Source organism: Schistocerca piceifrons, chromosome 10 (assembly GCF_021461385.2).
Source record: "Schistocerca piceifrons isolate TAMUIC-IGC-003096 chromosome 10, iqSchPice1.1, whole genome shotgun sequence".
Taxonomy (NCBI): domain Eukaryota; kingdom Metazoa; phylum Arthropoda; class Insecta; order Orthoptera; family Acrididae; genus Schistocerca; species Schistocerca piceifrons.
The window spans coordinates 113,331,043-113,354,738 of record NC_060147.1 but is presented as its reverse complement, the minus strand read 5'-3'; the positions used below and the strand labels follow the sequence as shown (position 1 = coordinate 113,354,738).

Below are 23,696 nucleotides of genomic sequence, written 5' to 3'. Positions count from 1 at the left end.
AAGGAAAACAGAGTGCAGATCACAAATGTACATGCTTTCCAGTGGTAACTTCATGCTAGCTGGCAGCATACGGATAAGATGCTGCAGTATGCATCATAAGCAGGTATTTGTGTTCTCAAGTTCTCAAGACATACCAGTCAAAGTCGCCAGACGTTACATGACAGGGGCAAGTTCATTTTACAGAGAAATAATACAGGGGAACTTACTTATTGGACAACCCTTGTAGCTTTTGTGGCCAGTGCTGTAATTATCCTTAACACTCTTCTTATTCAGGTGTTAAATAATTACACTATTTGAAAATTATGCTTCCATAAAAATATATAATTGCAAATATTATTTTAGACAAAATATCAATACAAGTTTGTACTACAAAAGACACGACAAAACTGTTTGACAAAGCACTCTTTCTATACAAGACAATTTCTGATACGGTAAATAACTGATGGTAAAAATTTGTACTCTAGCAAATTAAACAGTTTCAGTGTTTCCGCTTGCCTCGGACAAACCTCTTAGCCTCCTTTTCCATTCTCTTCAAATCCTGCTCTTCTTCACCCTCAGATGCGGAGACATCAGAACCGGAATCGGTAGGTTCGTAATCATCTGAGCTGGCATCGTTCAAGAATGGGTCGTCATAGTCATATTCATCTTCTTCTGAATTCTCATCGGCATCTTTTGGAGCTAAAAGTGGTATAATCTATGTAGCTACTTTAGAGACAATATAATTAAATGATACTACAACCAAATTACATCTATAAAACAAGAGAACAGTTGCTGAAATATGGGAGGAGAAATAATCATGGAATTCATTGGCTTGATAACCTACTGAAAACCAATAATGCCCTTTCTATCTTACAAATATGTACTTAATTTCCTCATAAGCATTTAACACAAATACCTCATTTTGTAATCAGCAATCTGGAAATGGTAGAGAGGAGGCATGGAGTTAACAGGCAGGCACAATAAAAAATACTGCTATAAATATTCAGCTTTCAGATTTAAGTCCTTCATCACACAAAGAGAACACACACAGATTCACACAAGCACAACTCATACACACATGCTAAGTAACAATATATCCTTTCCACATTGTTATTCCACCCTAGATTTCCATTGCTTCATTTTGTTATCAAACATGTACATTTTCTTCTATTTATTACTTGTGTTCAGCTCACTGCTAAAGTGCTAAAGTCATTTTATTTCATTATAACTGATGATAATTTGTTTATTTCTGACAACAGTGCAATTTTCACTGGAAATTTGACTGTGTAGGGATTTGAAGCCTCCAGGGGAGAGAAGCTAAAGGCAGGTATTTCCTTCAAAAATTGCTATCTGTTAACAGATATATGAAATACAAAAGCCAAAACTTCAAGAGTCAAGATTGATAATTATTGTTTCAGTTACGATGACCAGTGTTGGCAAATCTAAGTTGCCATCATTGGATCTGTATAGCATGTAAACTGAAAATACAAGCATAATGAGGTCAGATATAAGGTACACATTTGCGTAACATGGACATATACAACATATCTTGTGCAAATATATTTCAACAAAACTCCATCATTTGTGCAGTACTGAAGAAAGTGATACATTAGCATCTCAAAAACACAACAAGATTTACATAAAATATTATGCATGTTGCAATGACTGCACATGCTCATATTCACACAACAGTCAAAGGTGAAGGCAAAAATGTTATGAACTATCAGCAGGTGGCATTGCAGTAGTAAACATACAGAAATACAATTGTAACATATAAAGCATAAGGAAGGAGTTACATCCAAGGAGTACACAAAAAATGCAATATACACAATTTTGTATGTAATTACATTAACCACGTAATCCAAACAAGAGTGTAACGGAACAGCAAAACTCATTTTACAGTTTTTTAATTTTTTTTAAATAAAAATACTTCATTCTTAAAATACCATATACAAATCATAGTATTGTAGATCAACAACTGTACAACACATGGTCAAGATGCTACAATAATGTGGTGGTTGAGGTCTACTCTTGGTGTAATAAACTACTAGTAAGACTAGAAATTAAGTAATGAGTAAGTCTATACAAATAATTTGCAATATAGTGATCTGTATATGGTATTTTAAGAATGCAATATTTGTTCCCTTTTATTACCTACATACAACATGTCATGTACTTTGTTCATTCTTTCTGTACTCTCATCATTTGAATGTTGATTGAACTTACCTTATGGATGTTTTGACTATATATGCAGTAGGGTAATATAGTTGAAATAAAGTAAATCAAATAGACCAACAAAATAAATATTTTCTCTCTCTATCATTAAACACAATAAATATGTTTTAGATTTTAGCCTCTTCAAAGGATCCAGCCTTTGCATTCAGAACAGCTGCACAAATTCTTGGCATTCTGTAAGAGTTTGTAGTCTTTTTGCACATATTGCAGACCAAAACCATTGTAAATTATTCCATAGATCTTCAACATTAGATGACTTCAGTTTTCTGACCTTCCTGTTGAGTTCATACCATAAAAGTTTAAAGCGATTTAAATCAGATGACTGACTTGGCCAAATCACATTCCTTGGTTTGCCATATTTCTCTTTTCTACTGACACACCTTTTGCACAATTTAGAAGCATGTTTGAGATGATTGCTCTTCTGCAGAGCAAACCTACAATGAATATAAGCCTCCTGCCAGATGGAAGTGCACTGTTGATCAGTATCCTGTGATATCCCTCCTTCTTCTGGCACTGATGACCTTGCTGTTTGGTCCCCATCCCCCAAGCAGACATCCTTTCTTCTTTAATGTTCCATTAATTCTCAATTGATCACCAACTTTATCACCCATGAAACACCACCACACCGCAACCGGCAATCCATCGTGCTTCACTGTTGCCGTTACACACTGACCCTTCATATGTTCTCCACAAAGTTGACACTCTAACATTTACGTGGCTTCCAAACACTTCAAACACAAGATTCATCTGTGAATAACATTTTGGACCATTACTGCACACTTCAGTTTTTATATTGCTGTGTCCATAGCCATTTTTTCACTTTGTTTGTGTAATAAAGGTTTTTTGGCCGCTATGCACCTCTTTAAACCTTGTTCATGAACACGGCATTGCATGTTGAGACAGAGATTGCACCAGCTCACATACTATTTACTTCCTCATGAGTTTCAGGTGCAGTACACGTCCTCTGACATTTACTCAGTACACATATGAACCTATCTTCCTCGTATGGTGTTACTCAGGTTCTCCCAGATCACAAAACACTTGCATTGGCACCAGTTTCCTCGAACTACTGCAATAGATACACCACTTTAGACGTGACTATGCAAACTTTTGTTGCTATTATCCCACTAGAATAACATTTGCGATGCAGGACTACAATTACTGCAAGTTTTCCAATTCCAATCTCCTGCTTCTGTCCTGTTAGGAGGTAATATGGTATGAACCTGATCAGGTATACAAACACACTGCTAGACAATCACAATATACTGCAAACTGATGCGAACCGATTGCTACACAGACAGTCAAAAGTAATAGACCTATTCAAATGCAACCATCTTATGTAAAGGCATGTCAGTGTTGTCATGGATACTCATCAACACACTTCTATGTGAAAAACCAGTCAAATGCACAACAGAGGTGGTTAGTCTTTACATCTTTATACTTACTTTATTATCAGACAGGGGATATGATAGAATATTCAGACCTAAATCTGCTTTAATTGCAGATCCATAGTTGTGATGGGTGATCAAATGGCTTGGCTCTAAGCACTATGGGACTTAACATCTGAGGTCATCAGTCCCTGATAGGTGATCAAAAACTTTTGACCAGTAGTGTATATTGCATTGTTTTGTGTACTCCGTGGATGTAACTTCTTCCTTATGCTTTATATGTTATGATTGTATTTCTGTATGTTTACTACTGCCATGCCACCTGCTGGTAATTCATAGAATCTTTCTCTTTGACTTGTGATTCTGTCAACTTTCAACTGTTATGTGAATATCAGCTTGTGTAATTGGTATAATGTGCATGATATTTTATGTAAATGTTATTGTATTACTGACCTGCTGATGTATCACTTTCTTCATGTTCCTGGAATGATGTGATACATCTTGACACTACATATTACACATATGATGGACATTTATTCAGCTGTATTTGCATAAAGTAAGTTCTATATACCCATCTTGTGTAAATTTATGCCCCAGCCTATCAATCCAACCTGATTATGCTTGTATTTTTGACCTGTATGTTTTACAGACCCAATGATGGCAACTTAGATTTGCCAAACTAGGTCATCAAAAATTAAATTGCAGGGTGTTGCAACATGAGCATACGGGTTTTAAGGCTTTGTAGCACATATTACATTCACCTCACAATTATAAATAACACACCAAATGAAAGAGAAACACAAACAGTTTTTCTTACAATTATTCAGCGTGAACACTAATGACACATAGTGTCGATAGGTGAGTTGTTCCAAAATCTTGATCTACGTGTCAGGAGTAACTGTTGCAATAACACTGTTTCTAAAGCAGGATAGATCAGCTGGTATCGGAGGCACATACACACGATCACATCAGATCACGTGTGAATGTGGAGGTAACACATAAAATGCTGTGTCAACTGGGCCCCTTGCACCCAATCCACTGGTCGCATACAATGTCGTTTAACCAGTCGCATACTGAGTTATGTCAGTGAGGCGGTGCACCATCTTGCTCCCAAATAAAGATGTGTTGTTCAGCTTTTTCCTATTGAGGCATGGGCCATAGCTGTAGCACATCAAAATAAGAAACACCAGTTACAGTTGATTAACCAAAAAAGAAAGGTCCATAAACTATCTGCAGGGATATTTCTTGGGGCTAAGTGTGAAAGACTCGCACTCGTTCAACATGTTTTTCAGTCACTCTTTGTCATTCCATACTCTTCCCATTGCACACAGGTATACAAAGAAAACTGTTCGAGTTGCTCTTTCACTTGGTGTATTATTTACAATTGTAAGTTGAACGTAATAAATGCTACAATGCCTTAAAACCAGTATGTTCATTTTGAAACACCCTGTATAATTAGTGATCTTGGCTGTTGAAGTATGTACTTCTGCATTTCATATTACTCTAGATCGTCCCCATACTTGAGTGATTTCAAGCATATATAAGATAGCATAAGGATAGGACATTAAATAACAGAAATTTTACTAGAACTCTTGTACAAAGATGCTTAAGCAAGTGATTGTTACTCTGCTTTACAGTGTGTTTTTTCCATCTGTACATGAGGTTGAGGATACCAGAAAAGGGGGGACGAGGTGCAGAAAAGTGTGACACAGGTCACATCTACCTTTTCACAGCTTTCATGAGCTTAAAAAACCATCCAACAACACAAATATTCTTTAAAAAAGATCCAAGCAAATGACAATCTGATGGCACCAGTTCTCAGCTCTGCAACTGGTATTTTAACACCTTAAGTTTCAAATAAAGAGGTGCATTCTTCTTATACAGAGCTGTGTGGCAGTCTGTGTTGTCACAAAGCAGTAAAATTCTATTTGAGATAAGTGCCAAGTGCTTCGTTCATACAACAAGTTTGAGCTTCCTTCTGAATGTGTCACTGCAACAAGCATTATCCCATTTCAACTGCCTTATTTTCTGGTTCAAAACGGTGCACTCTCTCATTTCTACTGAAGAAAAGCACCAACATGTAACAGCTGAACTGCTCCCAAGACACTGCCTGTTGCACAGGATCATAAGGCAGCACACACTCGGTGGCCCATCCACTGTTTCACTGTCTCAGTTTGCAGACATACTGCTTCTCCAATGTTCATTGCTGACCTTGTGCATGCCATGAATGACAGTAGTAGGCAGTCATATGCAGTTTAGCACAACTCTACTTACACTGTGTATATGTGTGGTGTCCATTCTGTCTGTCAGACATTACTTTGTGTTTCACAAAATACTACCGAGAAAATGTAAAGAATCAGCATTTGAAGCTGACTGCAGAATGATTCTTCTGCTGTCAATGTACATTTCATGTAAGGACCATGAAATTAAGATAAGAGAAATTAGGGCTCATACAGAGGTATGTCAACAGCTGTTTTTCCCTCGCTCTATTTGCGAGTGGAACAGGAAAGGAAGTGACTAGTAGTGGTACAAGGTACCCTTCTCCATGTACCTCAAGGTGGCTTGTGGAGTGAGTGAGTATGTATGTATGTATGTATGTACGTAGATGTAGGTGCAGATTATTGTAAAATTTGTAAACTACAAAGAGCCAAAACAAAGATAAAAGTAAATCTTCCAGTTTTTATTCCCCCCCCCCCCCCCCCCCCCCCCCCAGCTGCAAAATTTTTGTAAGTGGTTGAACCTCAAAGTCTTAAAAGAAGTTTCTAGTGTGATCAGAATGAAAGCAATTTCAAGCAACTGTGTGCTATTGTATTTTTATAACAACCTAGACTACAGCACAAGTGAAACATTTGCGAAACTCCAGCAATCACATGAAGATTAAGGTTCATACAGTTCCAGTTTTCAGATGCTTGGATGTATTTTCATATGTTTATGAACCAGTAAGAAACAAAACTCACAGAAGATGATAATCAAAATCAAAAGAAAGGAATATTAGAGTTTAACACCTACTGATGATGAGGTCATTATGACAGAGCATGATCTCTGACTGGGGAAGGAAATTGGCCATGCCCTTACTGAGGAACTGTGCTGACATTCCTTCAGTGTTAAAGGGAAGTTGCAGAGGACCTAAAACTGGATGGTCAGATGAGTCCAGTGTCTTACTGCTATTCAACATCATTTGGTATCAACACCCAGGACTTATCAATACACTGACAGAGGCAACAATCTTATACTGCCTAACAGCAAAAATGATGGGAAGAAGAAGGTGAAAGAAGATTAGGGTCTAAGGCCAACAGTGAGTGTGCAAAGGCCCAAGGACAGATTCAGTCAAGTAAGTTATGGAGAAAGAAATCAGCCGTGGCCTATTATAACGGTCCGTCCTAATGTTTGCCACATTGGTTTATAGATACCACAAGAAACCTCAGCCTATACAGTTGGACTCCACTGACATCCTACACCACCATCCCAACCATTGCCTTTCATCTTACCATATAGTGGAGATGCTGAGTCGCAGATAGGCACAACAAAAAGACTCTCACAATTATAGCTTTCGGCCATTAAGGTCTTCTTCAACAAAACACAAACACACACACACACACACACACACACACACACACACACACACACAACTGCCAGTCATTTGTGTGAGTTGCATGTGTGTGTGTGTGTGTGTGTGTGTGTGTGTGTGTGAGAGATCGTTAAAGTAAAAGAAGGCCTTAATGGTCGAAAGCTATAATTGTGAGAGTCTTTTTGTTGTGCCTATCTGCGACTCAGTAACTTTTCTTCTCATAATATTGTTACATTCCATCCTGGCTTTTCCATTGTTTGATCTTTGTCTAATGTCTCTTGGTCAAAATCATTGCAGAACAGATCAATTTAACTAACACTGCCACATGTAAATGAATTACAAATGAGAAAAGATTGTGCAAAATTGGTTGCAAAACACATATCTCAGAGACTGAATGACTAATGTGGAAGTGGTTCTCTTTTTTTTGGAGACAATTCAAACATGAACCTCACTGCTCTCTCAGGTTATCTCAATGCAGTCAATTAATAGAGCACTTTCGCGTGTTCTGTCAAGCTTTTGATATCATTTCGATTACTGACCCAGCCATCAGAACAGAATCACACAGTTAATTAATCACGCCCAGAAAACATGAGAAATCACATGAGATGTTCCACAATGCACCCAAATTGGACAATCTCCACCCAAAAGGTCAACTTCTCAGTGTGCTGAACTCGTCTTTTTAATATCTGAAGAAGACGACTGGGTCAGCCATCAAAATGGAATCAATGATTCAGCTGAACACCCAAAAGCAGACATTTCGTGAACCTTGTTTCCGTAACATGTAATTACTGGTAATAAAAGTGACATTTTCAAAAAGGAGATCCTTTAATAAATTTCTGAGGATGAGAAACATCTCCATGCTGCATCAGTGCCCTTTATTCTCCAGAACTTGTCCTCGAATCTTCCTTCTATTCCACAGACTGAAAGAGCAGCATTTTGAGAAAATAGAGAACAGTATAGGAGTGTAACCAACCATCAGAAAGGTAGCCCACGGTCCGAGTACCACCACTGCAATGAAGTGTGGTTTTCCAATGGCACTGCTTTAAAGGCTCTAGTATGAATTTATGGCACAGCTGGTCAACATCTTGCTTACATTCTGGGTTCCATAGTGGAGTAAAAGACTCCTGTACAAAGTCAGTCACATTAATTGTGATTCCACGGATTTACTGAGCAACTGGATGCAGCTAAGGGAGTGCTCACTGTGATAGACATTGCTGACAAGAAGGAAAGATTTGTCACCAGAGTGTATCACAAGTTGATGAGCCAAGCTCTCTAAACAAGCACAACAAATTTAAAAGTAATTTAAAAGACACACTGACACAGTCTAATTACACACTGCTTGGAACTACTCAGCTCTTCTGTCTTCAAGCACACACTATACCATAAGGCCTAAATAGGGTTCTCCTCACATTTCACAGCAGTTCAGAGTTGCAGTGGCTGTACTTCTACATGGGTACATGGCAATGCCATTGTTTTCACAGTGGCGGTGGACTTAAATTCATAATAGTTCAGCTAATTTCCATGAAATAATTTATACGTTATATACATGAATCTTCTTCTTGAATCATTCTGTCTACTAGTCAAAATCATATAAAAATTCTTACAGTAGTTCCTGAGATTAGGCTGTAAATACGAAATGTGTCTGGAGAGTAAGTACTGTTTTGGTCTATCGCCACCACAGCACTAATGTTCCAGTTCCCACACATTTGCACTCCTCTCTCTGGCTCACTGTCTTTCCACTGATGCCATTACAGTCAGATTGCACTGTGTTAGAATTAATTCACGACTGTTCAAAATGTTTAAGACAATCTCTGCGTCTACCGAGTGTGAAATGTTTTCTTAATACGGTTTTTGAACACACAGAAATTCATTGTCAGCTTGTAGAAATTTGTGGTGAAAATATAATGACTAACGGAACTGTGAGAAAGTGGGTGAGACAATTCAATTCAATGATGGATGAATGAATGTTCTTAACGAAACACGTAGCGAGTGGTCTTCTGTTGTCAGTGATGGTTTGGTTGAGAAAGTGAATCAGAAAATTTGTGAAAACAGGCGGTTCTCAGCAACAATGCTTTGCAATGAGTTTCCAAAAATTTCAAAAACTGTTTTGCATAAAATTGTCACATATCACAAATTTTCACAAAATGTTTACCTGTTGGATTCCAAAAATGCTTACAGATGTCCACAAAACAAAGCAACTTAACAGTGCTTTGGCATTTCTTACCCGATATAGTCCTGAGGGAGATGAATTGTTAAACAGAATTGTGACCGGTGATGAAACTGTGTTTGTCATGTCGCTCCACAATCAAAGTAACAGTCAATGGAGTGGAGGCACTGGCAATCCCTCCCTCCAAATAATAATAATAATAATAATAATAATAATAATAATAATAAACCCCGTGGAGGCCTGGGAAAAGAATAGGCCTCTGGTATGTTCTGCCAGTCGTAATAGGCAATGAAAAGAACAAACCACTAATAGGGCTAACCCCCCTTTTAGTGTGATTAGTTGGTTCAGGACAGAACTAATGAAGCCTCGGACAAGCGCTGTCATGGTCGGGGACGACACTTGAACCCTATGCCCGTCCACAATGGTAATGACACTGCTAGCCACACGGAAAATGATTTAAATCCAAATAGAGGTGTTTTGCAGGATATGCTTCCTGCAACCACTCTAGAAGGAAAACAAAGACAGAGGATGAGATGGTCAGATGAAGTTAACCAACACCTCATGTTCTGTTATTACCAAGCAACAAACTTAGGAACCAACACAACTGGATACAGATCACAAGTATACACAAAATTTATTACCAGATACCCAGAATTAAAATTTTTAACAGAACAATGACTAGCTAATCAGATCCATGTAATAATAAAAAATAACAGAATACCCCAGTCAGAATTAGAGAATATCAAACAACAAGTACAACAAATACTGAAACAAAATAATGAGAAATCAGAAGAAGAAGAAGAAGAAGAAGAAAATACAATAATGGACTCAAACATCCCAGAGCAAACAAACAAAGAACACCACACGTCAATTAAACAATCAGAGGAAAACGTAACCTTAAGACGGCCACCAGAACAAGCACAAATAGAACATGAAGTGACACACATGTTACATATAAAAGAAAAATTTCAGCTAACATATATAGAATACAAAGACACAAATATAGACATTAGACCATTCTTGCATAGACCACCAAATAACCCACAAGTCGAAACAACAATAACAACTATCAACACAATCATACACAACAAAATAAATGAAAATACAACTATGGATGGCTTATATAGGAGCACTCACTACACTAAATATACACACTAGGCAGAGATAAGAACAAACCAACACACAGAAGAAACCCACAAAACCAGCATGGCAACACAGGCTACAGACCAGAATAGAGAAACTGAGAAAAGACATTGGACAGCTAACACAATTTATAAGAAATGAAATGAAATATCAGACAAAAAACAAAAAAGGTTAGGTAAAATCTCACAACAAGAAGCGATAGAGCAATTAGATGAAAAGAAGCAGAAATTACAAGCATTGGCCAAACGACTTAGAAGATACAAAAAAAGTGAAAATAGAAGGAAACAAAACCAAACATTCAACACAAACCAAAAGAAATTTTATCAGACAATAGATAACACACACATTAAAATAGACAACCCACCAAACATAACAGACATGGAACACTTCTGGAGCAACATATGGTCAAACCCGGTGCAACATAACAGGCATGCACGGTGGATACAAGCAGAAAGAGACACATACAAGATGATACCACAAATGCCTAAAGTGATAATTTTGCAACATGAAGTCATCCGAGCAATTAATTCTACGCACAACTGGAAAGCCCTTGGACAAGATAAAATAGCAAATTTCTGGCTAAAGAAGTTCACCTCAACACATTCACATCTAACTAAATTATTTAACAACAAAGATGATGAGACTTACCAAACAAAAGCGCTGGCAGGTCGATAGACACACAAAAAACACAAATATACACACAAAATTCAAGCTTTCGCAACAAACGGTTGCTTCATCAGGAAAGAGGGAAGGAGAGGGAAAGACGAAAGGATGTGGGTTTTAAGGGATAGGGTAAGGAGTCATTCCAATCCCGGGAGCGGAAAGACTTACCTTAGGGGGAAAAAAGGACAGGTATACACTCGCACACACACACATATCCATCCGCACATCATGTGTGGATGGATATGTGTGTGTGCGAGTGTATACCTGTCCTTTTTTCCCCCTAAGGTAAGTCTTTCTACTCCCGGGATTGGAATGACTCCTTACCCTCTCCCTTAAAACCCACATCCTTTCGTCTTTCCCTCTCCTTCCCTCTTTCCTGATGAAGCAACCGTTTGTTACGAAAGCTTGAATTTTGTGTGTATGTTTGTGTTTGTTTGTGTGTCTATCGACCTGCCAGCGCTTTTGTTTGGTAAGTCTCATCATCTTTGTTTTTAGATATATTTTTCCCACATGGAATGTTTCCCTCTATTAAATTATTTAACAGTTACATTGCAGACCCATACACTTTCTCTGATATACTCACACATGGAATAACTTATCTGAAACCTGAAGATCAAGCAGACACAGCAAACCCAGCAAAATATCACCCCATAACATGCCTACCAACAATATACAAAATTTAACTTCAGTCATTACACAGAAATTAATGACACATACAACACAGAACAAAATCATAAATGAAGAACAAAAAGGCTGTTGCAAAGGAGCACGAGGATGTAAAGAGCAACTGATAATAGATGTAGAGGTGACATATCAAGCTAAAACTAAACAAAGGTCCCTACACTACGCATACATTGATTACTGAAAAGCTTTCGATAGTGTACCCCACTCATGGTTACTACAAATATTGGAAATATACAAAGTAGATCCTAAATTGATACAGTTCCTAAACATAGTAATGAAAAATTGGAAAGCCACACTTAAGATCCAAACAAATTCAAATAATATCACATCACAGCCAATACAGATTAAGCGTGGTATATACCAAGGAGACTCATTAAGTCCTTTCTGGTTCTGCCTTGCTCTGAACCCACTATCCAACATGCTAAATAATACAAATTATGGATACAATATTACTGGAACATACCAACACAAAATCACACATTTGCTATACATGGATGATCTAAAACTACTGGTGGCAACAAATCAACAACTCAACCAATTACTAAAGATAACAGAAGTATTCAGCAATGATATAAATATGGCTTTTGGAACAGACAAATGTAAGAAAAATAGCATAGTCAAGGGAAAACACACTACACAAGAAGATTACATATTGGATAACCACAGCGATTGCATAGAAGCGATGGAAAAAACAGATGCCAATAAATATCTAGGATACAGACAAAAAATAGGAATAGATAATACAAATATTAAAGAAGAACTAAAAGAAAAATATAGACAAAGACTAACAAAAATACTGAAAACAGAATTGACAGCAAGAAACAAGAAAAAAGCTATAAATACCTATGCTATACCAATATTGACGTACTCATGTGGAGTAGTGAAATGGAGTAACACAGACCTAGAAGCACTCAATACACTTACACGATCACAATGCCACAAATATAGAATACATCACATACATTCAGCAACAGAAAGATTCACATTAAGCAGAAAGGAAGGAGGAAGGGGATTTATCGACATAAAAAACCTACATTATGGATAGGTAGACAATTAAAGAAAATTCTTTATAGAACGAGCAGAAACTAGCAAAATACACAAAGCAATCACTCATATAAATACATCGGCTACACCATTGGAATTTCGTAACCACTTCTACAACCGTTTAGATCACATAACATCAACAGACATGAAGAAAGTAAATTGGAAAAAGAAAACACTACATGGCAATCACCCGTATCATCTAACACAGCCACACATCGATCAAGACGCATCCAACACATGGCTAAGAAAAGGCAATACATACAGTGTGACAGAAGGATTCATGATTGCAATACAGGATCAAACAATAAACACCAGATATTACAGCAAGCATATTATTAAAGATCCCAATACTACAACAGATAAATGCAGACTTTGCAAACAACAAATAGAAACAGTAGATCACATCACAAGCGGATGTACAATACTAGCAAATACAGAATACCCCAGAAGACACGACAATGTAGCAAAAATAATACATCAACAACTTGCCATACAACATAAACTAATAAAACAACATGTTCCCACATACAAGTAGGCACCACAAAATGTACTGGAGAATGATGAATACAAATTATACTGGAACAGAACCATTATAACAGATAAAACACCACATAACAAACCTGACATCATACTCACCAATAAAAAGAAGAAATTAACACAACTAATCGAAATATCCATACCCAATACAACAAATATACATAAGAAAACAGGAGAAAAAATTGAAAAATACATCCAACTGGCTGAGGAAGTCAAAGACATGTGGCATCAGGATAAAGTTGACATCATACCAATTATACTATCAACTACAGGAGTCATACCACACAATATCCACCAGTACATCAACGCAATACAGCTACATCCAAACGTATATATACAACTACAGAAATCTGTAATTATTGATACATGTTCAATTACCCGAAAGTTCCTAAATGCAGTGTAACATATATCGTATAGTTAAAAGGAAGTCACGCCTGATGAAGGTCCGCGTCACTTTCAATTTTTAACCAGACATAACGTCTGAGACAGGAAAGAATAATAATAATAATTTCAAAATAACATTGTCAGCACAAAAAATCATGTACACTGTGGTCTGTGACACGCTGGGGGTTCTGTTTAGAGTTCCTTCCCAGAGGTGAAGCGTCAATATGGTACAATACTGTGAAACACTGATGAAACTTTAGCACATAATTCAAAACAAAAGGCGTGGAATGCTCAGTCAAGGCACTTTGTTGCTTCATGACAACAGAAGGCCCCATTTTGCAGAGGATCACTCAAAATCATATTCAACAATTCGGTTGGGAGCAGTTTGAGCACTTCCTGTACAGCCCCAATCTTGCACTTTCTGACTCCCACTTTTTCTTGAACTTGAAGTGTGATTTTGGAAGAAGGTTCTCTGACAGTGATAATGGAATTCATCAGTGGCTGCCTTAACTAATGACTACTTCCTACAAAGAGGGCATAGCAAAGTTGGTTTCCCAATATGACAAATGTCTGAACAATGGTGGTAGCTACATAGAAAAATACTTTAATAAATGCTCTTTCTTGTAAAAATAACTTTTGGTTTGGAAAAAAATGCTTTTTATGGCCTTTTCCAAAACAGTTCTTACTTTTCATACAAGCCTTGCTCAAACAGAAGCAAGCAGGGAACGAGAGAGAGAGAGAGAGAGAGAGAGAGAGAGAGAGAGAGAGACATTAGAGTGTAGAGCGGGAAATTTGAAAGTAAGCTATAGGACTCACCGCCTTTCTTCACCCTCTGCCTCTTCTTTGGTGGCTTCTTTGTATGCTTGTAGGTCTGTCTGTGGAGTGGATTTTTTGTGTAGCATTCTGTTCCATAACGACATTCTGGCCGGTCATCTTTATAATCAGGATCGCCAGGGTGGCTGAACTCGGCGAAATGCTGAGGGTTTTTCCTAAAGAATGATACAGATCTCTCAGTCTCCTAAGATGACGGAAAACTTATAAACAGCCTGCAAGAAGATACAGTTCTAGGTTTCAAACTGCATGCTAACAACAACAAAATTGACAAAATTAACACACACACACACACACACACATACACACACACACACACACACATAGATATGTTACAAGCTCACAGGACAAACTATTAGTCTCCCTTAATAGTGCGTGTCCAGGTCTTCTGGCCCGACCATTCTCTTCAGGTGGTGTGAGTTTTGCTGTTACGTGCACTTGCTACCTGGATTTCAATCAGAGTGTGAACTGTTGTTGGTCTCACACAATTACTTATAGCTGAGTTCATATTGTGCACAAAATGGAAATAATGACTCGGCAGAACCCACGGAAGCACACTATTAACCAATTGTGCCGAGAATACGTGAGAGATCGTATTAGTTACGCTGTAAAAGAGCACAATGGTCGCTTTGAAGTGCTGTAGAACTGGTACCAGGGGGGTTGTGTGACCCTCCATCAGATACAGTGTCTGCAATAAAAGTATCGGGAACAAAATTTTCCTGACGTGACTGTAAGTCACACTGTGCACGCACCACGGATGCTCGATGGTGGGAGGGGGCTGAGGTGGACCTTCAACTTGCCCGAAGTGCCAGTCACCCGTCAGCGTTCGTTTGGCGAGATTGTGTTTTTTAGTGGAACTCTGTCGAGTGACTCGTTGCACGTGCAAAATGCAGAGAATGGTCAAACAGCGGTACGCCATCAAATTTTGTCTCGGACTGGGAAAACCGGGTACGGGGACGTTAGTCGTGATCCACTAAGTGTTCGATGACGAATGTGTGTCACAAACTGCAGTTTTTAAGTGACACAAGCTTTTCAAAGGGGGCTGAAAAGTGTGGAGAGTGAGCCCTACACTGAACTGCTGCTGATGTTAAGAACCAATGACAACGTGCAATGCACGTACGAAGTGTCGAATTCAGACTGTCTGTTACATTTACACGTGTCTGCAGATGCAACTGGCATTGATAAGATGACACTGCACATCATTACGAGTGACGATTTGGCAATGCACAATATATGCACTAAACCTATACTGAGGATATTGACGAGCAACTGAAAGCAGAGGCGAGTGTCTGCTGGTGAAGATCTTCTGCAACATGTTGAAGAAGACTACAGCTTTTTTGGCACCGTCATCATCGGAGACAAAACTTGGATATTCGAATACAATCCAGAAACAATGTGCCTAAGTTCTGAGTGGTACACTGCAGAGTCACCTTGTCCAAAAATGCCTAAATGAGCAAACCCACAGTGAAAGCCATCCTCCTCGTTTTCTTCAACATCGAGATGTGGTCGACTACGAATTTATACCCGAATATTGCTTTTTATCTGGAAGTGCTAAGAAGACTGAAGAGAAGGGTCAATCAAGTGAGGCCAGCTATTGCTGGAAATCGGACATTACGACACGAGAATGCACCCAGCCTCACCTGCTCCGAGATCACCGATTACCTGATGATAAACGGCAGTCTCAATTTGACACCAGCAGGCTGTTTCCTATTGCAAAAAGTGAAATCCTCTTTCAAAGGATTCTACCGTGGGACTGTAAGTGCTGTCATAAAAGCTTGCACATATACCCTTAAGGTCCTTCCTGAATCCATCTACCACAGACTCTTCTCACTGGTTTCAGACCCGACAGCAATTATTGATATTGGTGAATGTGGTATTCAGTGGGCCAAACAATGACACAGAAACTAGGACAACAGATAACTGGAGGCACACAGCACAGTCTGACAAATCACAGTTTTGCACCTTCTAAAATGATGTACGCCGCCGAGTAGAAATGTAGCTGAATGTGGTCGCACAAAACTAATCTATCAATGCCCCTTGCAATTGCAGATTACAATACCTGAATCGTGTATTTTGATTACTCGTAGGAGATAACTTTTATTTTCATGCATGAGGTGTGCTTTTTAAGTAAGTACCATTTTGACATAAAAATGAAACAAGTAGACTTTTGCTAGCAATTTTATTTTTACATGAGAGCCTGTACTTTAATCTACTTTTCTACATAATTCTGATCAATATTTAGTGTGTTCACGTTTGTTAGTAGTGTATGAAGTGCATCCTCTGGTTGAGAATCCTGCCAACTATGAAATACGTGCTGTGATTTGTTTTCTTAGTGCTAAAGGCTTAAAGTGGCTGAAATTCATCAGATCAGTGGTGAATGTGGAGAAAACATTATGAGTGATGAGATGGTATGGATATGAGTGAGAGCTTTTAAAAATGTCTGTATAAATCAGCACAATGAGGAACAAACTGGGTGACCTTCAATCATTACTGACAATTTGGTGCACAAAGTTGATGAAAAAGTGAGAGATATCAAATGCTTTATGGTTTCGATGATACGTGATGAGCTTTTTCAAGTGTCTAGAAGCGCACTTAATTCAATTGTTGCCACATCAGGCAGCAGATTTCTACAAGGATGGCATTCAAAAGTTGGTTTTATGCTACAATAAGTGCCTTAATATTGGTGGAAATTGTGTTGACAAGTAGATTACAGTACAGGCTTTCAAGCAAAAATAAAATTACTGAGAAAACTCTACTTGTTTTATTTTTATTTCAAAGTGGTTCTTACTTAAAAGGCATGCCTCATACATATGTATACTTCACAGTAGAATGCCTATACTCATAAAAATTGTAATTAAACTATTTAGTGATGCAAATGATGAAATATTCATGAAAGCATCCAACTGCAAAATGTCTCTGTCAGAACATGAATAAACTGGAGACTCAATATATAATGACCTTTGTGAATAAAAATGTTTGGTCCAGTAAAAAGTACTCATTGTAAAATAGCAGAGAATATGTTGGCAATGTTTCGTTTGTAGTGAAATTACTGTAATTTATATTTTTATACCTGTCATTATTGTACTTAATTTTATGTAATCAAGCATCACAACATCAATGCATACACGAAATTATCATCCTGCAAAGAACTTTGGAAACTGTCAATGATTTCATCATCTCAAAATTCATTAATTATTGATACTGTAATTTTTTTGATGTCTAATTCCATTGGGAATCATGTGCACAAGGTCCAAATAGTTTGCACTGAAGATGGTCATCCAGTGGCCGAATTTGATCTGTAAAATAAAGGATTTCAATATTTATGACCAATGCTGCCACTTACCCAAAATACTTACTGTAATTGTATCTTCATGAAAAATATGAAATAAAAAATATAAACATTTGTAAAGCATTACTTTAATATTATTTAAGAGATGCAGTCGATGCCACATCAGTGGCAGTATCAGTTCAGTTTCCAGAGGTGAAGTCTGTAATGTTTGGCTGAGTAAATTGTCTCAGAAAATATAACTACTCTCAGAATTCCAAGTCTTGTGACCAGCCTGATTCTTTCAGTAGATACGATCGTACAGCAGCACAAAGAATCTGTGCACATTGAGAATTCTACAGCATAGTAAATGAGTAACAGCCACATGTGTGCAAGATGAAATCCAGTCACAAAGTTAAGTGTGCCAATTGTGGTTGTTTTTTAAGAGTGCACAGACAGCCCAATGAGGTGATTAACCTGGAGTGTGCAAAGAGTGTATTTTGGGCTGGAGGTGATTCTGTGATGTTTTGGATGTTTTGCCTGGAGGTGGTTCTGAGATGTTTTGGGAATATTTTTCCTGGAAGTGGTTCCATTATGTTTTGGAGATGCTTTTCATGCCCTGACTCGGACCTACTCATTCAGATCACCATTAACAGAGATGTTTATTCAGCATTCTCAACGGCCACATCTTGACTTTTATTCTACATCTTCATTACAAGTATGTTGTAGACACTCCTGTTTTCCTAGATCACAACAGCAATGTTCACAGGCTTGCACGCACGCACCCACACTCGCACTCACACTCTCTCTCTCTCTCTCTCTCTCTCTCTCTCTCTCTCTCTCTCTCTTAGTTAAATCTACGTCTGTATCTACATCTACACTCTGAAAAACCACTGTGAAGTCCACATTAGAGAGTAAGTCCCATTGTACCAGTTATTTTGGCTTCTTCCCATTCCATTCCAGTATTAAGCATAGGAAAAATGATTGTCTAAATGCCTCTTTGTGTGCTGTAATTAATCTAATCTTTTTCTCATGATCCTGGTGTGAATGAGTGTAGGGGTTACAGTATATTCCTACAGTCATCATAGAAAGCTGGTTAGAAGGGCTATCTTGGCTCCAAATTCAGTATAAAATCTGAAATGGATTCCATTGGGCTCTGGAGCTTTGTTCAGTTTTAACGATTTCAGCTATTTCTCCACACCACCGACACTAAAACTTACTTCATTCGTCTTTTCACTGGTTTGAAGATTAAGCTGGGGCAATTCTACTAGGTTTTCCCTTGTAAAAGAACATTTGAAAAAAGGAGTTAAGCATTTCAGCTTTCACTGTGTTACCTTCAGTTCCAGTTCCTGCCTCATTCACTAAGGACTGGACCCTATCTTTGGTGCCATTAACAGCCTTTACATATGAGCAGAATTTCTTTGGGTATTGTGACAGATCACTTGACAATATTATGCTACAGTAGTCATTGAAGGCATCACGCAGCCAAAAGTGGTTCGTTCACCATCTCTCTATCTATAGCCCTATGCTTTGTTATACACCTATTCTGCAGTGATATCTCTTTAGAACTTTCTTCCCAGTGACTGTATACCATGGAGTGTCCCTCACTGAGACTCGGTCACCCTATTGCACCTTGACTGGGTCTGTGAATCAATTGACCTGAAACCTATAGAAAATATCTGGGACAGTGGGTGAAACATAGCAAATCAATATACTCACGATCTGGTAGTTCTACTGGATCTAATCATTAATGAGGGGCTTTAGCTGATGATGGCATACCCAAAGATAATTGTGGATTCTCTTCCTCACCAAACTGAGGCCACTACTCTGTCTAGATCGAATGTTACATGGTATTAGTGTCATGTCTCTCAGTATTTACGAATATTTTGCCTGGTGAGCTTAAAGAGAGTGTAAATGATAACAGTTTCAATGTATCACAGTGGTGTATGAGACAAACAATTTGATATGGGACATTTGTGGCCTATCGAGCTGGGAAACAGTCTCAAATTGATTTTATGTATATAGACTGAAGTTGCGAGTGAAAATTTGTACTGAGACCAGGAATCAAACCCTGGTCTCCTGCTTACTAGGCAGGTGCGCTAGCCACTAAGTCACCTCAGCGCAGTGGTCACACAATTGCATGGATTACACTGGCGTGCTCCCTCCTTGATCTAAATTCTCATTGCCGTCCCAGTCTACTTTAAATTCCCCCTTCAGTCTATATGCATAAAATCATATCTATATGAGACCAGTAAAGTTTCTGTAGTTGTGTCATTTCATTTGTATAAGTCTTAAATTGGCCTACACAATTTGTCTAAGCTATAGCACATGGGCACTATACTAGATTTTCAATATTCTCTTGCTCTCTTACACTATCAGCTTTGTTAGCTGTTTTATTAACATTGTTAACTTAAACTTTCTTGTGAAGGTAATAAAAGAAAAAAAGGCTTTTGTAAATGTTGTGCACAATCTAATTAATATAATGGAAGGAAACATTCCACGTGAGAAAAATTATATATAAAAACAAAGATGAGGTGACTTACCGAACAAAAGCGCTGGCAGGTCGATAGACACACAAACAAACACAAACATACACACAAAATTCAAGCTTTCGCAACAAACTGTTGCCTCATCAGGAAAGAGGGAAGGAGAGGGGAAGACGAAAGGAAGTGGGTTTTAAGGGAGAGGGTAAGGAGTCATTCCAATCCCGGGAGCGGAAAGACTTACCTTAGGGGGAAAAAAGGACAGGTATACACTCGCACACACGCACATATCCATCCACACATACAGACACAAGCAGACATATTTAAAGACAAAGAGTTTGGGCAGAGATGTCAGTTGGGGCAGAAGTGTAGAGGCAAAGAAGTTGTTGAAAGACAGGTGAGGTATGAGTGGCGGCAACTTGAAATTAGCGGAGATTGAGGCCTGGCGGATGACGAGAAGAGAGGATATACTGAAGGGCCTGGCGGATGACGAGAAGAGAGGATATACTGAAGGGCAAGTTCCCATCTCCGGAGTTCGGATAGGTTGGTGTTGGTGGGAAGTATCCAGATAACCCGGACGGTGTAACACTGTGCCAAGATGTGCTGGCTGTGCACCAAGGCATGTTTAGCCACAGGGTGATCCTCATTACCAACAAACACTGTCTGCCTGTGTCCATTCAAACTGTCCATTCGCATGAATGGACACAGGCAGACAGTGTTTGTTGGTAATGAGGATCACCCTGTGGCTAAACATGCCTTGGTGCACAGCCAGCACATCTTGGCACAGTGTTACACCGTCCGGGTTATCTGGATACTTCCCACCAACACCAACCTATCCGAACTCCGGAGATGGGAACTTGCCCTTCAGTATATCCTCTCTTCTCGTCATCCGCCAGGCCTCAATCTCCGCTAATTTCAAGTTGCCGCCACTCATACCTCACCTGTCTTTCAACAACTTCTTTGCCTCTACACTTCTGCCCCGACTGACATCTCTGCCCAAACTCTTCGTCTTTAAATATGTCTGCTTGTGTCTGAATGTGTGGATGGATATGTGCGTGTGTGCGAGTGTATACCTGTCCTTTTTTCCCCCTAAGGTAAGTCTTTCCGCTCCCGGGATTGGAATGACTCCTTACCCTCTCCCTTAAAACTCACTTCCTTTCGTCTTTCCCTCTCCTTCCCTCTTTCCTGATGAGGCAACAGTTTGTTGCGAAAGCTTGAATTTTGTGTGTATGTTTGTGTTTGTTTGTGTGTCTATCGACCTGCCAGCGCTTTTGTTCGGTAAGTCACCTCATCTTTGTTTTTATATATAATTTTTCGCACAATCTAATTATTTTTACTACTCAGTTTAATCTTAACCCTTACAGGCAAAGTAGTCTCACAGTAAGAAGGCCAGACAAATAGACTGATTTTACTGTTAATTCTATGCTGTTAAAATTCACAGTGTTTTGAGATAAATTTTGAACAAATGCCAATTTCATATTTTGTAAGTGCATGAACAAGGGGATATTTAATACATAAAAAATTAGCAAACAATCTCATGTGGCACACGTGCACTCTAGCTTCATCAGTTTTTGTAAACCCATTTGAAGCTTTTTCTCGGCTCAATACTCCTACATCAATTTGTTCATCTCAACTTCACAGACACCGCTGTGGTATGTTGCAAACAGTTATTGTTTATTTCTGGTATTCACACTTACTATAGGGATATACTTGCTGATCACCTGGAACAATTTCACATCAAATAGAAAGAAACAAAATCTTCCCAAGGTATACCTATCTCTGCCTTCCCAACTCAATGCCTAGTGATGCTAGCCACGTTTTAATCTTAGGGTTTCTCTAGATAGCAAACAGTATAGCCTAGAAGCCGAAATAGTTCTCTTTGCTGATGATACAAGTTCTAAAGTCAGGCCTAATGGAGAAACTTCAGCACATGAAAAGATTATAAGATGGATATCAACAAAAGCAAACAAGAGTAATGGAATGTAGTCAGAATAAATCAGGTAATGAGATATTAAAGATATTAGATGAGTTTTGCTATCTGGGACAGTCAAAGGAAAACGAGACAGAGGAAAAAATTGGCCAGGTGCAAGTAGGACTTGCACTCTGAATGTTCTGTAGAAACTTGATCATGTATATAGACACCCGACCCATTTTGGAAATTTAGAATCTCAATGATTATTGCCTGTTATCCGATACCGAAAAGATATCAGTCCCAGGAATTACAAGGCTTTTGAGAATGTTTGAAGTTTGAAGTTGGATAACAAATGACAAAAAACAAATTTTTTGATGTCATGTAATTACAAATTAACAACATTCAGATTTTTTTCCTTTACTTGTACAGTGGAACTTCACTTCTCCCAAATTTTATGATTCTAGATCAAAGGGAGTATCCTATAGCTTTTACTGAGTAAGTGTGGGAGTATCAAAATATATGACAGAAATGGCAATATCTTTTGATTGCATTGACTTTGATGCTCAAATCATTTAGACCAGCAAGAGACTATAGACTTTAGTATGTGACACAAATTTTAACTTGATTCGGCTGCCTGTTCCTAAGGAAATAAGTTTTTAACAGTCAGTCAGTCAGACAGACAGACAGACAGACAGACAACAAAGTGACCCTATAACGGTTCTGTTTTTACCGATTAATGTTTCAAACCCTAAAAAGAAAGTAAACTTTTAATATTTCAAAAGTAACTGCCATAACTGTTAACACATTTATCCCACTGTGACACCAAATAATCAATACCTTCATGCAAAAATGTTTGCTGTTGCATATGGAATCACGATTGTCCTTAGGTGTGCATCTTTTCATCCAAAACAAATTGACAACCACAAATGTTGTTCTTCAGGGCTCCAAAAATAAGGAAATTGCTTGGGAAGAGGTCGAGACTGTAAGGAGGCTGTGTAAGAGCTTCCCAGCACAACTCCTGAAGCGTAGTCTAAATGACCTCGGCAACACGTGGGCCTACCAGGTGGGAAGCACTTACACATCATACAGTCCCAATCTCTCCCCATTTGATTTCCACATTTTGGAGCCATGAAGAAAGACATTTGTTGTTGCCAGTTTGCTTCAGACAAAGAGTGTATGCCTGGGTACAATTGTGGTTCTATGGACAACCACAAGCATCTTTCCATGAAGGCACTGATCATCTTGTCTCACAGCAGGATAAGTAAATTAACATTTATGGTGATTATTTTTGAAATAACAAACAGTTTACTTACTTTTTTCCCATGTGTCTCATTTTCATATGACTGCCCCTTACAAGTCATGATAGCAACAGAAGAGGAGATATAAAATGCAGACTGGCAATAGCAAGAACCA

At 38.4% G+C, this 23,696-nt stretch overlaps 1 protein-coding gene across 1 annotated transcript in view; it reads right to left on the bottom strand.

The window, feature by feature from the left end:
* Nucleotides 1-300: 300 nt before the first annotated feature.
* Nucleotides 301-23,696, bottom strand: part of LOC124718844 (aprataxin and PNK-like factor) — an 81,760-nt gene continuing 58,364 nt past the window's right edge. Inside the window, exons 4-5 of the mRNA XM_047244468.1 lie at nucleotides 14,609-14,781; nucleotides 301-678 (exon numbers count right to left, since the gene is read on the bottom strand). Of these exons, the coding sequence (XP_047100424.1) occupies nucleotides 479-678; nucleotides 14,609-14,781 (373 nt within the window). The 3' untranslated portion in view covers nucleotides 301-478. The remainder of the gene's footprint in view (nucleotides 679-14,608; nucleotides 14,782-23,696) is intronic.